The 13,690-nt window shown below is 41.4% G+C and overlaps 1 protein-coding gene across 7 annotated transcripts in view; it reads left to right on the top strand.

The window, feature by feature from the left end:
• Positions 1 to 13,690, top strand: part of SDK1 (sidekick cell adhesion molecule 1) — a 510,565-nt gene that overhangs the window by 153,534 nt on the left and 343,341 nt on the right. For all 7 annotated transcript variants that reach the window (XM_064153645.1, XM_064153646.1, XM_064153643.1 and 4 more), the window contains 2 exons: positions 3,208 to 3,314; positions 9,538 to 9,685. In XM_064153645.1, coding sequence (XP_064009715.1) covers positions 3,208 to 3,314; positions 9,538 to 9,685 — 255 coding nt within the window. The remainder of the gene's footprint in view (positions 1 to 3,207; positions 3,315 to 9,537; positions 9,686 to 13,690) is intronic.

Below are 13,690 nucleotides of genomic sequence, written 5' to 3'. Positions count from 1 at the left end.
GAATCAGTTAGGGTTGGAAGGGACCACAAGGATCATCCAGTTCCAACTCTTCTGCCATGGGCACAGACACCCTACCCTAGATCAGGCTGGGCAGAGCCTCACCCAGCCTGGCCTTAAACACCTCCAGGGACGGGGCCTCAACCATCTCCCCGGGCAACCCGTTCCAGGCTCTCACCACTCTCATGATGAACAACTTCCTCCTCACATCCAGTCTGAATCTCCCCCCCTCCAGCTTTGCTCCGTTCCCCCTAGTCCTGTCACTCCCTGAGAGCCTAAAAAGTCCTTCCCCAGCCTTTTTGTAGGCCCCCTTCAGATACTGGAATGCCACGAGAAGGTCACCTGGGAGCCTCTTCTTCTCCAGACTGCACAGCCCCAACTCTTTCAGTCTGTCCTCATAGCAGAGCTGCTCCAGCATTAGAAAAAAGAAAAAGTTAGGTCAGTTCACAGATAAAAGTCCTTTGTTAAGTTGGAATAGATAATAACTTATATGCCTGCTTTTGGTTTTAATTCTGTCTCCATCATTATGACTATTAAAAACCTGTAGCCTATAGGATTACTTTTAACTCATAAAGCATTTAAAATTCAAATAAGCATGTAAATTTGAAATTAGGAATTAAATATAAACATTAGTTAGCATTTCTCCTTAGGCATTTAATACTTCTTCATCCTTTAACTCCTTGCAATCACAGTGATGAAGGATGTACATTTTAAAATGCTGATCAGACATATGAGGTGCATAGAGACTGTTTAAAATAGTAAACACAGAATTAGACTTTCCATTAATATCTGGTTATCACATGCCCAAGTCTGTAATTTCCAAGTTAGTCTCAAATAATATATGTGTTCTATCATAAAATCAACCAGGTTGGAAGAGACCTGCAAGCTCATCCAGTCCAACCTAGCACCCAGCTCTGTCTAATCAACCAGACCATGGCACTAAGTATTTTTTTTGTTTAATAATGTAGTTATTTAATCCTTCTAATTTTGCTTTCCCTACCTGCACACTACCCAGCAGGTTCACTGGGAAGCCAACTGCTCGGTAGGTTTAGGCTGTCTTGGAATTTCCAAGGTAGATGAGATGTTTCACTGTGAACTTCTAAAAGATTTTCTTCTCTTCAAGGCAACATAGTAGGAATGTTTCCTGCTGAAACATTAATAAGTCAGTAAAGAAAAGCAAAGTAGGACACTTCTGATCTAATTGATTTGTTTTGTCCTAGTGGCAGAATAAACTAACTATGCATTATGGTCTTAGTAAGATGAATACTGAAGAAAGAGGCCTTTAATTTTGGTTCTAATAGACGAGTAGAGGAATAAATGTTAGCCAGGTACAATACTAAATCTTTATGGGAGGAAGGAAAGTTTGTTAAGATCTAAGCTATTTGGTAAAAATGAGCTGTAGCAATGAATTGCTGGTAGTTATTTGTTAGAATCTTTCTCTCTTTTTTTTTTTTTTTTTGGTAATGATGTTTTGCAACAATCATCTCCCTGGCAGAGAAGAAAATTATTCTGTAAGGAATGAGGGAAACCTTATGTCCTACTGATTTCTACCCCATACCCTGTATTTTCACCTGTTTTCTCACTCTATTTCCTATAGCACACTCATCAAACAAGAGACAACATGACTAATTCAGAGTTTTATACACGCTGGCCAGCAAATATTTGTGTGCTTGTTGTCAGGTTTAATACCTCCAATCAAAGCACTGGTTTGGGTCTTCCTTATCTTCCCAAGACAAATTGTTGTAGTCACTGGGCACAATTCACCAGTTGCTCCAAGGGAGGTCGGGTGGAGTCAGCTCCCAGACAACACAATTGCCCACAACTCACATCCTTAGGAAGCCCAGGGTCTGCTAGAAATCGTAAGAGATGACTAAAATTTGTCCATGCTGTTCGGCCCTGTTTTAATTCACTGTATTTGGTTGCCTGACCTATTTCCTATAGAGTATTTCATTGTAATTATAATGCAGTGATTATAGTCTTCATTTATCACTTAAACTATATTTCTTCCACCTCCTTTGTCTTTCTGCTGTCTGATCCTGTTCAGATATTAAGCTCTGTACGTGGGTGTGTACAGCGTTATGAGAGTGAGCATGAGAAGAGATACTTTCTTTTAGTGGAATTAAAATGTGAAGATTAAAATTCAGCAGTTTTATTTTTCCTTATCTTTTCATAAAGACTTTCATTAATCCTACCATAATATCTCCCGAAGGTGACCGGAGGAATACGCGCTTTGATTAATGTTTGTTTAATGCAGGATTATCTATATTATTCATGTGTTTTATTCACATTAAAACTGTGCCTATCAGCTCATTTTCATGTTGAGTAATCAGATGTAGTTGAATAAGGGAGGTGAGCAGTAGTTGACTAAGTGACTTTTTAAGTGTAGTGAAGGGCAGAACAAATACAATGTAGAGTGCACTGTGTCTTTTCCAGCATTCTTCTGAGTTGCAGCAGTGTAGTATCATGGAATCAACCAGGTTGGTTGAGACCTCCAAGATCATCCAGGCCAACCTAGCACCCAGCCCTAGCCAACTAGACCATGGCACTAAGTGCCTCATCCAGGCTTTGGTTGAACATCTCCAGGGACGGTGACTCCACCACCTCCCTGGGCAGCCCATTCCAATGCCAATCACTCTCTATGCCAACAGCTTCCTCCTAACATCCAGCCTAGATCTCCCCTGGCACAACTTGAGACTGTGTCCCCTTGTTCTCTTGCTGGTTGCCTGGCACAAGAGACCAACTCCCACCTGGCTACAGCCTCCCTTCAGATAGTTGTAGACAGCAATGAAGTCTGCCCTGAGCATCTTCTTCTCCAGGCTGCACACCCCCAGCTCCCTCAGCCTCTCCTCACAGGGCTGTGCTCCAGGCCCCTCACCAGCTTCGTTGCCATCATTTGGACCCAACAAAGGAAAACATTTCAGTCCATTTCAAGAGTATTTGTGGAGAAATAATTAGTATTTATCTAACGTTGGTCTAAAGACTGAAATGTTTTATGCATTTCAGTGTTTTTTCTTCTCTTCTATAAAATACAGCCAATATTGCAGCCAAATACCAGAGATTGTATAAGAGTTCTGTTTGTTAAGGGGGAAAAAACCCAGTAAGCATTTGAGACTATGTGGGAAATATTAGAGACAAAGTAAGAAATGCATACAGTAGCATTGGCCTGCCTTTAAGGAAGAATGCATTCTAATTCTGCATCTTGTCTTGCAGGTACATCATCCCAGCTTTACAGAGGTCTGATGCTGGCTTTTATCAGTGCGTTGTACGAAACAGGATGGGTGCACTGCTGCAAAGAAGATCTGAAGTTCAAGTGGCATGTATGTCTGAATGGGAGTTATCTCAGTGTTTCATTAGCTAGCTGATTCTTTTGATGGGTGAAAAAGTCAACACAACAATAACATTTGGCACTCTCAAAAGCTGTTAGGTATCGTAATTAATAGACTTTACTATAATTGCATCACAAGAAGTTTCACACCTACTCTAGTTGTCTTTTGGGAAGCAGTTCAAAGCAGTGCAACTTTAAGCCTTCTGAGCAAGCTTTAAGCTGTTGAAAGCCGTCAAAGAGACCATTTAGAGATAGCTGTAGCATGAGGAATCTATTATACCTTTTATTGAATATGCAGGGATTAAGAAAAACCTTGCAGCACAAAACAATCAATCAAAACAATTTAACCCCCCCCAAAATACTTCCCTGAGGACAGCAGAAGATATGTGAAAGAAAACTGTGTAGTGGAGATAGCTCCATGAAGATTTGAGATCATAATCCTTGTGATACAAAACAGTTAGTGATTTCACAATGAGAACCTTGCTGACTTTCAAAGTCTGTTCTCAACACCTTTCTGAACCAATGCCTCCAGAGCCCGTACCACTTCGGTCCAGACTAGGCAGAATGTTTGAGCTGACCTCTGGTTTGATATCTGCCTTCCACATGGAAAGCTTAAGGTGATTCTCTCAGGAGTTAGTGCCAGTTAACATGACATAAATTATTTTGTACTCCAGTTTTCCTTTTCCTTTCTTCATTTTAGTTGTTTAGAAAATGTAAATTCAAATAACTCATTTGAAACTAATCATAAAATTAATCATTTTACAATGTAAAAAAGAACCTTTCAAAAAACCCAGATGTATATACTGCCTGTAAGTAATTTGATACATAGGGAAAATTTCTCTTCCTCGTGGCCAGTGACTGAAAATTCACTATAGGTAAATGTCACTTGGTAAGTGGAATTCAGATAAATTGAATGACTTATTGGAAACCCAATTCCAAGGACATGATCCATGCTAATCACTGTTGTGAGGGATATTATATGGCATTTCCTGTGTTTTAATTAGAAGTATTTGCAAATGATTCTGTTTAAGTTCTGGTGTCATGCTTAGCAGTTCACTGTCTTGCAGTAAGTATGTTACTGGATCTGTAGTGTCAGTAATATCAGTAATTTGATGTTTGATCTGTCACTGGTATTGTCTCAGAGGTGCTGGGAACTAATGTTAAAAACAACTGCTACTGAAATCAGGTTTTCCTTCCTTGCCTCTGCCAACCTTTCTGCCCGCGCTGTGTACAGCTCCTGGTGACCTTCTGCTCACTCTGATGTGTATCAGAACCTTGCAAGTACTTGTCTGAATATTTTCCTTCTGTTTAGTGAATTAGATCAGGTCTCAGAGGATCTAGTGAAAGTGAGTGAGTATAACTGTGAGTGGGGTGGGTGACCTCCAACAAGGTTAGAAGGGAAAGATGGAGCAGGGGAACATGAAGGTAAGATGCTTCTTGCTTTGCAGCGAGTTAGCATCAATAGATTAGCCTGGGTGCCTCTGGAGTTGCACCTACAGGTGTGGTTGCAGGGGAAAAAAAGGCATTGGTAGTACTACCAGAGAAAAATGTACCCATTTTCTCTTCCATCCCGCTAATTGTTCCCAGTCTTGTATTGCAGTGTGGAGCACTGTCCCTTTAGGCTCAGTGGCAGAACTTGTTTGTGTGGCTGTGGACTGGGAGACTTCTCCAAAATATTAAAAAAAGTAACAATTATTTTGTAAGGTTTGTTAAACTAGCTCTGTCCCCTCCATCCAGTTCCCTCTGCAGCTGTACAGGCAGCTGTACTGGCACAGCTCAGGGAGCAATTCTTGAGGTAGTGCTTGTGGGAATGACAGCGAGAAGGAGGGACAAAGAAGACTTTACCTTAGCTACCTTGCTAAAGAAAGTTGTCTGCTGAAAATGCAGCTTTATTCCCCTCTGAATGAGGGAAAGATTTGCAGTGAAGTATTTTGTTGCTTTGGGCTTTTTTTGGTGTGTGTGTGTGTTTGGTTGTTCTTGAAAGAGACAGAAGTGTAATTGTTTTACTTCGGGTTTCTTTTTCTCCCATTTAATTTGTAGTTCTGCATTGCTGAGCAAGGCAAAAAAGCCATCTCTTGAGACACCTCTGTCTAAGCAATCTATTCATTGAGTTATTTATTTTCACTGATGGGGACACTGAAACAAAACAAAGCAGATCATACATGACTTGGGAGACTTTTGGTCTTGAATCTACAGTGATGGATACGACATCTATGGCTTCACTAGTGAAACTTGGCAAACTTGCACTTTATTCTTGCAGATTAAAGTGCCCTATAAGTTTTAATTATTCCATGTCCTCTCTGCCCAGGGTAGACAGTGCTACTCTATGTTTTCTGTGTTTTAATGGGTTTGTTCTCAACTAATTGATTTAAGTAGTATAGTTCTAATGCAGTGTCTGATATTTGCCATGTCTTCCTTTTTGATGATTCCTAAAACTATATCAGAAAGCAGCATTCCAAGGGGTTACTAAAGTAATCCAGTCATCAAAAGATACCTGGTCTAGTTGAGAATGCCCCTGCTTACTGCAGAGGGGGTGGACTAGATGACCTTTGGAAGTCCCTTCCAACCCAGACCATTCTATCATAGAATCAGACAGGTTGGGAGAGATCCCCAAGATCCTCCAGCCCAACCTATCCTCCAGCCCTATCCAATCAACTAGACTATGGCACTAAGTGCCCCATCCAGTCTTTTCTTGAACACCTCCAGGGACGGTGACTCCACCATGTCCCTGGACAGCCCATTCCAATGCCCGTCACTCTCTCTGTAAAGACCTTCCTCCTAACATCCATCCTAGACCTCCCCTGGCACAACTTGAGAGAAGAGGCCCACCCCCACCTGGCTACAACCTCTCTTCAGGTAGCTGTAGACAGCAATGAGATCTGCCCTGAGCCTCCTCTTCTCCAGGGTGCACACCTCCAGCTCCCTCAGCCTCTCCTCACAGGGCTGTGCTCCAGGCCCTTCACCAGCTTCATCACCCTTCTCTGGACGTGTTCCATTCCCTCAACATCTCTCTTGAATCAGGGAGCCCAAAACTGGACACAGGACTCAAGGTGTGGCCTGACCAGTGCTGAGATCCTATAATCCTACGATTCTGTGATTCTATGATTTTATGGTCCCAACACCATATTGTACGTTAGCTGTTTAACTCAGAAGACTGCAGAGCACATGAACTAGTTTTGCCACTGAATAGAGAATATTCCTCAAGTACACTTAAACTTAAGGTTCCTTGTGAAAAATGGAATGGCACAATTATAATGTGCACTGGAAAGATCTGAGGTATTTTCCATCTCCTAGAGCTCTGAGGAGGCAGGGAACTTGTTAAATAGTTAAAAAATGTTCTCAAGACATGCTAGCATATTACTTAGCTGAATGGGAACAGACATTTGTGAGAAAACTGCTGAGTAAATCTTAATTACAGAATGGGCTTAAAAACTCTTGGATTGTGAAGACTAAAATAATCATATGACAGTGAAGTTAATTAGATCCACCTACGCAGTTTGAAACTTCTTTTCAAGTACATGATCTGATTACAGTTGTAAGAAACATGGAGCAACAGAGGAAGTACAATGCTGATTATGTCTGAATAAATAACTTGAACATCACAAAGATGATTAAAGCTTCTTTAATATAGCATGTGCTTTTAATTTCTACTCTTGTTCTGTCTCTTCACATCTCCTGCCATCCGCAGACCTGGTAGTAGTATTCTGTGTTTCGGTGTCTTCTGCATCCCTTTCTGCAGCAGAGAACTTTTAATGAATGCTGTGGTCTTTGAAAAGGGAATTCAGTGGCAGAAATCAGAACAGCTCTGTGTGTGTGTCGCTGTCTTGGTTTAAAACAAAGTGCATAGGCATTCATTGGAGAGTAACTAAGTAGAAACCTACAGTGCTGTTTATTTTAGTGGGTAGGAATGTAATACAAAAAGCAAAGGAATCGTAGAATCATTTAGGTTGGAAAAGATCCTTTAAGGCTGTGTAGTACAGTCATTAACCCAGCACTACCAGGCCACCACTGAACTGTCCCTCAGCACCACATCTACAGGGCTTTTAGATCCCGCTAGGGATGGAGACTCCACCACTTCACTGGGCAGCTTGTTTCAGAGCTCAACAACCCCTTCAGGGAAGAATTTCATAGAGTCATAGAATCAACCAGGTTAGAAGAGACCTCCAAGATCATCCAGTCCAACCTAGCACCCAGCCCTATCCTAATGACCAGCCTAAACCTCCCCTGGTGTAATTGGAGGCCATTTCCTCTTGTCCTATTACTTGTTCCCTGGGAGAATGGACTGCCTCCCACCTGGCTCCAATCGTTCAGGGAGTTGTAGAGGGCAATAAGATCTCAGCTTCCTTTTTACCAGACTTCATCCCAGTTCCTTCAGTCACTGCTTGTAAGACCCTTCACTAGCTTCATTGCCCTTCTTTGGGCCTGCTCCAGCATCTCAGTATCCTTGCAGTGAGAGGCCCAGAACTGAACCTGCTATTTGAGATGTGGCCTCACAGGTGCTTGGTACAGGGACATGATCAATTACCTATTCCTGCTGGCCACACTGGGTGATACAGGCCAAGATGCTGTTGGCCTTCAACAAGAAGTACAAGAAGAAGAAGAAGAAGACATCTCTAGAGAGACTACAAAGATATATGAACTTGTCAATGAAACCTGAAGGGAGGTTGTAGCCAGGTGGGGGTTGGTCCCTCTCTCTGGCAACCAGTGACAGCACAAGAGGACATAGTCTTAAACTGTGCCAGGAGAGGTTTAGGCTGTATGTTAGGAAAAAATTCTTCACAGAAAGAGTGATTGACCACTGGTCAGGCCATCCCTTGAGCAGTGTGTCCAGCTCTGGGCTCCTCAATTCAAGAGGGATGTTGAAATACTGGAACATGTCCAGAGAAGGGCAATGAAACTGGTGAGAGGCCTGGAGCACAGCCCTGTGAGGAGAGGTTGAGGGAGCTGGGGGTGTGCAACCTGCAGAAAACAAGGCTCAGGCCTGACCTCATTGCTGTCTATGACTATCTGAAGAGAGGCTGTAGCCAGGTGGGGTTGGTCTCTTCTCCCAGGCAACCAGCAACAGAAGAAGGGGACACAGTCTCAAGTTGTGCCAGAGAAGGTCTCGGCTGGATGTTAGGAGGAAGTTGTTGGCAGAGAGAGAGATTGGCATTGGAATGGGTTGCCCAGGGAGGTGGTGGAGTCACCGTCCCTGGAGGTGTTGAAGCAAAGACTGGATGAGACACTTAGTGCCATGGTTTAGCTGATTAGATGATGTTAGATAATAGGTTGGACTTGGTGACCTCCACGATCTTTCCCAACTTGCTTAATTCTATGATCCTTTGAAATAAAACCTTCAGAGGCAGAGGTTCTACAATTGTGGCTTTCTTCCTTCTGTTAAAGTTTTTGCTAAAGCTGCTCTCTAATACTGCTGATGCCTTTGTAAATGTCAAAGATAGAGATGTGTTATTTAAATCATAGTGTAGTGCCGGAAGAACTAATAGCTACCATCACAACTACAGCCTTGTCATTTTGAAAGCCATTTGGGTCTAGTGGTTTATTTGTGTACATTTGACTATCCATTGGTTTGACTCCAAGGGATACAGTTGCTCCTCTGAGTAGCTATGGATAAAAGGATTAACAAACAATAGATGACCAAAACGTTGGTAAAATCCTAGAATCATAGAGTCAACCAGGTTGGAAGAAACCTCTAAACTCATCCAGTCCAACCTAGCACCCAGCCCTAGCCAATCAACCAGACCATGGCACTAAGTGCCTCATCCAGGCTTTTCTTGAATACCTCCAGGGACAGCGACTGTCACAGCTTGAAACTCTGTCACCTTGTTCTGTTTCTGGTTGCCTAGCAGAATGATATAAACCATTTGCATTCCTTTGTGTTGCACAGGACTTTTTTGGGTTTTGGGCCATAATTTATTTTCAAACACCCATGACAAAATCTCCATTGAAATGTCACTGTCAGGTGAGGTCACTGTCAGAAGAAGGCTGAGGCTGTGCGGTACAACTGCCTGCTGCACTGGGTTTGCCTTGTATTCATCCAAATCTCTTAATCAGAACTCTCTACATCTGTAGTGTCATGTTGACTAATTACAGCAGTGCCAGAGACTGTTGTAAAACACAGTTATTTCTCTGTCCACTGCAAAGAAATGGGAAGTGGGACAAGAAATTCCAAGGCTCTTAGAGAAATTTTGTTTGTTTGGGTTTTTTTTTTCCTGCAGACATGGGAAACTTCATGGACACAAACCAGAGAAAAACAGTGACAGAAGGAGAAGCTGCAGTCCTGAACTTCCTACAGATAGTCAGCTATCCAAGGCCACAAGTGACATGGTTTAGAGACGGGCACAAGATTATACCAAGCAGCAGAATGTAAGTCAGTTTAAAGTTCAAAATACACACAGCTGAAAATATGATTAATTATATTTGATAACGCAACTTACATTTTAAGTACACTAATTAAGGTTTAAAGAGAATAAAGTAGCCTTGTTCATACTAAGTTTGAGATAAATGACTATTTTAAGACCATCTGTGAACTTCCTAAGCAGTTTGACAAAATAATTCATGTGGTTTTAATGGTTCTGGTGCAGCATAAGGGACGAGATGTGCGAAGTGTCTGTGCTTCCTTCATGCTATTCATTTTCATGATGCACTATGGAAAAGTAAATGCTCATCTCTCAATTATGTTTACTTGAGTGGACAAACCTAATAACTACTGAGATTTTTCTTTTTTAATATGTCTAATTATTTTTCCTTTTAGATGGAGTTATGCTTAATACTGTTTTCCTCATAAATTTCCAAGTACTGCTTATTTTTAACTTATCTTTTTAGCCTAAAATGAAAGGTTTAGTTCTTTTTGACTAATCAGCAGCTCACTCACTAATAACATGGTACTTGCACTTTGATTAGTTATTATCTCCAGGCTTGCTCATTTATCCTTTCCTGGAACAGTTCTGAAGCCATGCTGTGTTTTTACCTGCTCAGTCTTCTTCAGAGGTTGAAGAGGTTAACTCTAATATTAAAAAATATAGATAAAATCTGTTTTTTTTCCACTTGCTTAGTTCATGAGGATCATGATGAACTCTTGAAATGCCAAGAATTTTGGTGATTATTTGTGTATGACATTTGCATGAACATACATTGCATGTTCAAAGGGATAGATGTGCTAGCAGCTGGTGGTGATGGGATAACGCTAAGTTCTGCAAGGGGTGGTGAGTCTGTAGAGCTTAAATTGGAAAGGTGAAAGTCTTTGGTTTGAACGTTATCAATCTGTACTCTATACAGTTTGCTGCTGCTTATGTGCATTTCTTAAACCTGAAAGTTGTTATTCCAGGCTGTTAAAATTAGTATTGCAAGGATGTGAAGAAACTCTGTAATAATTTATGAATAATTTAATAGTAATTTGATGGGAAACAGCTGGAAGATGAAACAATGAGTTTCTGGGCAATCTCTTGAAGAGAGCTAAATGACAAATCCTGAGTTATTAACCACTAAGAATCTACTTCCTCCACTCCTACCACATTACAAATTTTTTTTTTTGTCAGTGCTGAGAATACACAAATGAAAAGTTTGCAGGTGGTGAAAAATCCTTGTTATCCAGGTATCGGTTTCCTGGGATCTATTACAGGGAGGAGAGAAGAGAGTGGCCTCGGCAAGCACAGTGTCTGAAAAATAAGATTTGTCTTGAGTTCTCTTACAGTTTGGGAAAATTGCAAAGAGTGGTATAAATGATGTTAGGCATTAATACAAAATCCTAATTTTCATGTGCTTTACTGCTACCCTGATGGGCCTGAGTAAAATCACTTGAAATTCCTAGCACTGTAGTAATATGTACAAATGGGAAAAGTGTGGAACTCAGCTCAGTAGCAGGGGTGAGATATACCCAAAGGTTTCTGCATCTCTTTTATTTCCCTGGTCAGAAATTTTGTCTGAAAGGATTTTGAGGACATTTGTCTGGCCTGTGTAGGAATTTCTGAATGCTTTTGCAGTAAAAGTACAGAGGCTGAAAGTGTGAACCTCCTTGCAAGCTTGTGATACGGGGAAAGAGTGCAGGGACCTAGTTAAATGATTAACTAGTTGAGCACTGATACAGAGCATCATCAATCAGATAAACACAAAGGAGGTGGGTTAAGCTTGAGAGGGTCTTGAAACACTCTCATGGAGAAGAAGAATACTGTATTCAAAGATGAGAACATTGGAGACTCCAGCCAAGAATGTGACCTACAACTGATGCCAGGTGGATAAAAGGTAGAGAGGTCAGACTGAGGAAGACATCAGCCTTCCTCCCAAAGACCCCAAAAGGTGACCACCAGGTGACCATGAGCATGTGTAAAGAGGTGAGGCATTATGATAATGAGTTCCAGGAACTGATTAGAATAGCTCCACCTATTCCCAGAACTAATTGTAATAACCCTACCCCTGTACAGAATGGGTATGGTTTTGTAGCATAAATGTTTTGCCTGAACAAGGTGAGGTTGTGCAGGGGCTTTGGATGATGACCTCCACTTGTCACCTGGTGTTGATTAAACATGCCTTACCTGATAACACTTCGTGTGTTGTGAGGTCTCATTTTCCATAAGTCACTTGCTATCTGTCATATAGAAAGGCTGATAAGTTGAGGAAGTGACAGATTTGTGGCACACATACCAATCATCAGGGCATTCTTTGTGCAGTATGTCTGCTGCTCCCTCAAAGTATTGGAAAAAACATATAGCATCCACTCACATATTGCTGCCTGTGAAGTTCTGGAAGTAAATATGGCAGCCTTGTAACCACAGGAAGCCTGAGATATGGAGAGGATGCATATAAACCCATGAGAATTGTTTAAGTATCTAGGGAAGCTCTTTCTTATCTGTGGAGCAAATTGTGCATTTAACATTTGTTTCTGTAGGCAAAAGTGTATCAATTTAACTGATCAGTTTAGCAGGTGATCCGGTTAGACCAATGCATCAGTCTAACTGGATCACCTGCTAAACTGATCAGTTAAATTGATACAACCACCTTGTATGGATGCTCTTTAAAGTGATTAAAAGTACCTCATATTGCTAAATCAATATAAAGCTTTTTTAATCTTCTTAAACAAGCTTAAAATGATTTGGCTAGATCAATCAGCTGCTCTGTCAGCTCTAATGATGGCTGAGAGTGACATTGCTGCTGTGTCTGCAGACTGGAGAAGGAAGCAGTGGGAAAAATGAGGACAGCAGTGGTGGTTATAGTGCAATTGACTCCAACAGCTGGCTAAGTTAGCTCTTACTCATGTGAAAACCTTAAGGTACATGTGCTTAAGACTGCACCATTTTTACAACGCTGATCCTGATTTACACAGAGCTATTGTCACCAGGAGAATGGATTCGCTTCAGTGATGTGGAAACAGAGAGTGTGCATAGTTGTCTTCATGTGAGAAATATGAAAGATCAAAACAGGTCCTCTGTCTTTCTCATACTGAGGACTCCAAAGCTGGATGGAGTACTCCAGATGGAGTCTCACCAGAGCAGATATTCCTGAATTCTGATGGTCAGGTCTAAAAAAAGTCTGATCTGCTTTTTCTGCTACTGGTCGTTAGTCTGATAAATACCAATTGTTTAGGAAAAAGCATATTCAAAATTTCATGTATAGCTTAGGTTTTACTTCTTTTCTTTTTGCTCAGAATAATAATCATAGAAATTCCACTCCCTTCAGCATCTTTGTCGTTCTGCACTGAACTCTCAAGCAGTTCCCTGAGGCCCTTTTTGAACTGAGGAGCCTAGAACTGGACACACTATTCCAGATATGGCCTCACCAGGGCAGAGCAGAGGAGGAGAACCTCTCTTGACCTATTAATCTCTTCTGATACACCTCAGGAGACCGCTGGCCCTCTTGACCCCAACAGCATATTGCTGGCTCATGTATGTGCTAGAAAATGATGAAATGGTAACCCAGAGAGAAGACCAAAAGATCAACAACAAAAGACAAAGAGAGGATTTGGGGTTTGGGATGGTCTTTATTATTATCTTACAGGAAAATTACTCAAGTTTTAGGAAAGACTTCATGTTACACCTAGACAGATTAATGCTTTCCAAACACATGAGCAGGCCAACGTGCAATTACAACTGCCCTGTTATCCAGGGGCTTGACTGATGGGATGATTTTGCCTGTTTACCCTCATGTCTTACAGAAAACAATGGCTTCTCTAAAGGTAACAGCATCAAAAAGAATTGCTACTCTGAGATGTCAAGTCTTCAGCTTGCCTTGCCTGAGTCTACTTCATCAAACTTAAAAGCAGAGCACTTTTAACTTTCTTTACACAAGGAGTGTATATAGTACCTCAGAGAGGCAAAAAGGACAGTAGCACCATCAAGGACAACAATTGCCTTTCAGTTGTGATATTGAAGAAGTAAA

The sequence above is a fragment of the Pogoniulus pusillus genome, chromosome 13 (assembly GCF_015220805.1).
Source record: "Pogoniulus pusillus isolate bPogPus1 chromosome 13, bPogPus1.pri, whole genome shotgun sequence".
NCBI classification, from domain to species: Eukaryota; Metazoa; Chordata; class Aves; order Piciformes; family Lybiidae; genus Pogoniulus; species Pogoniulus pusillus.
Note: the sequence above shows the minus strand (reverse complement) of the source record. Positions and strands in the feature narration are given on the sequence as shown.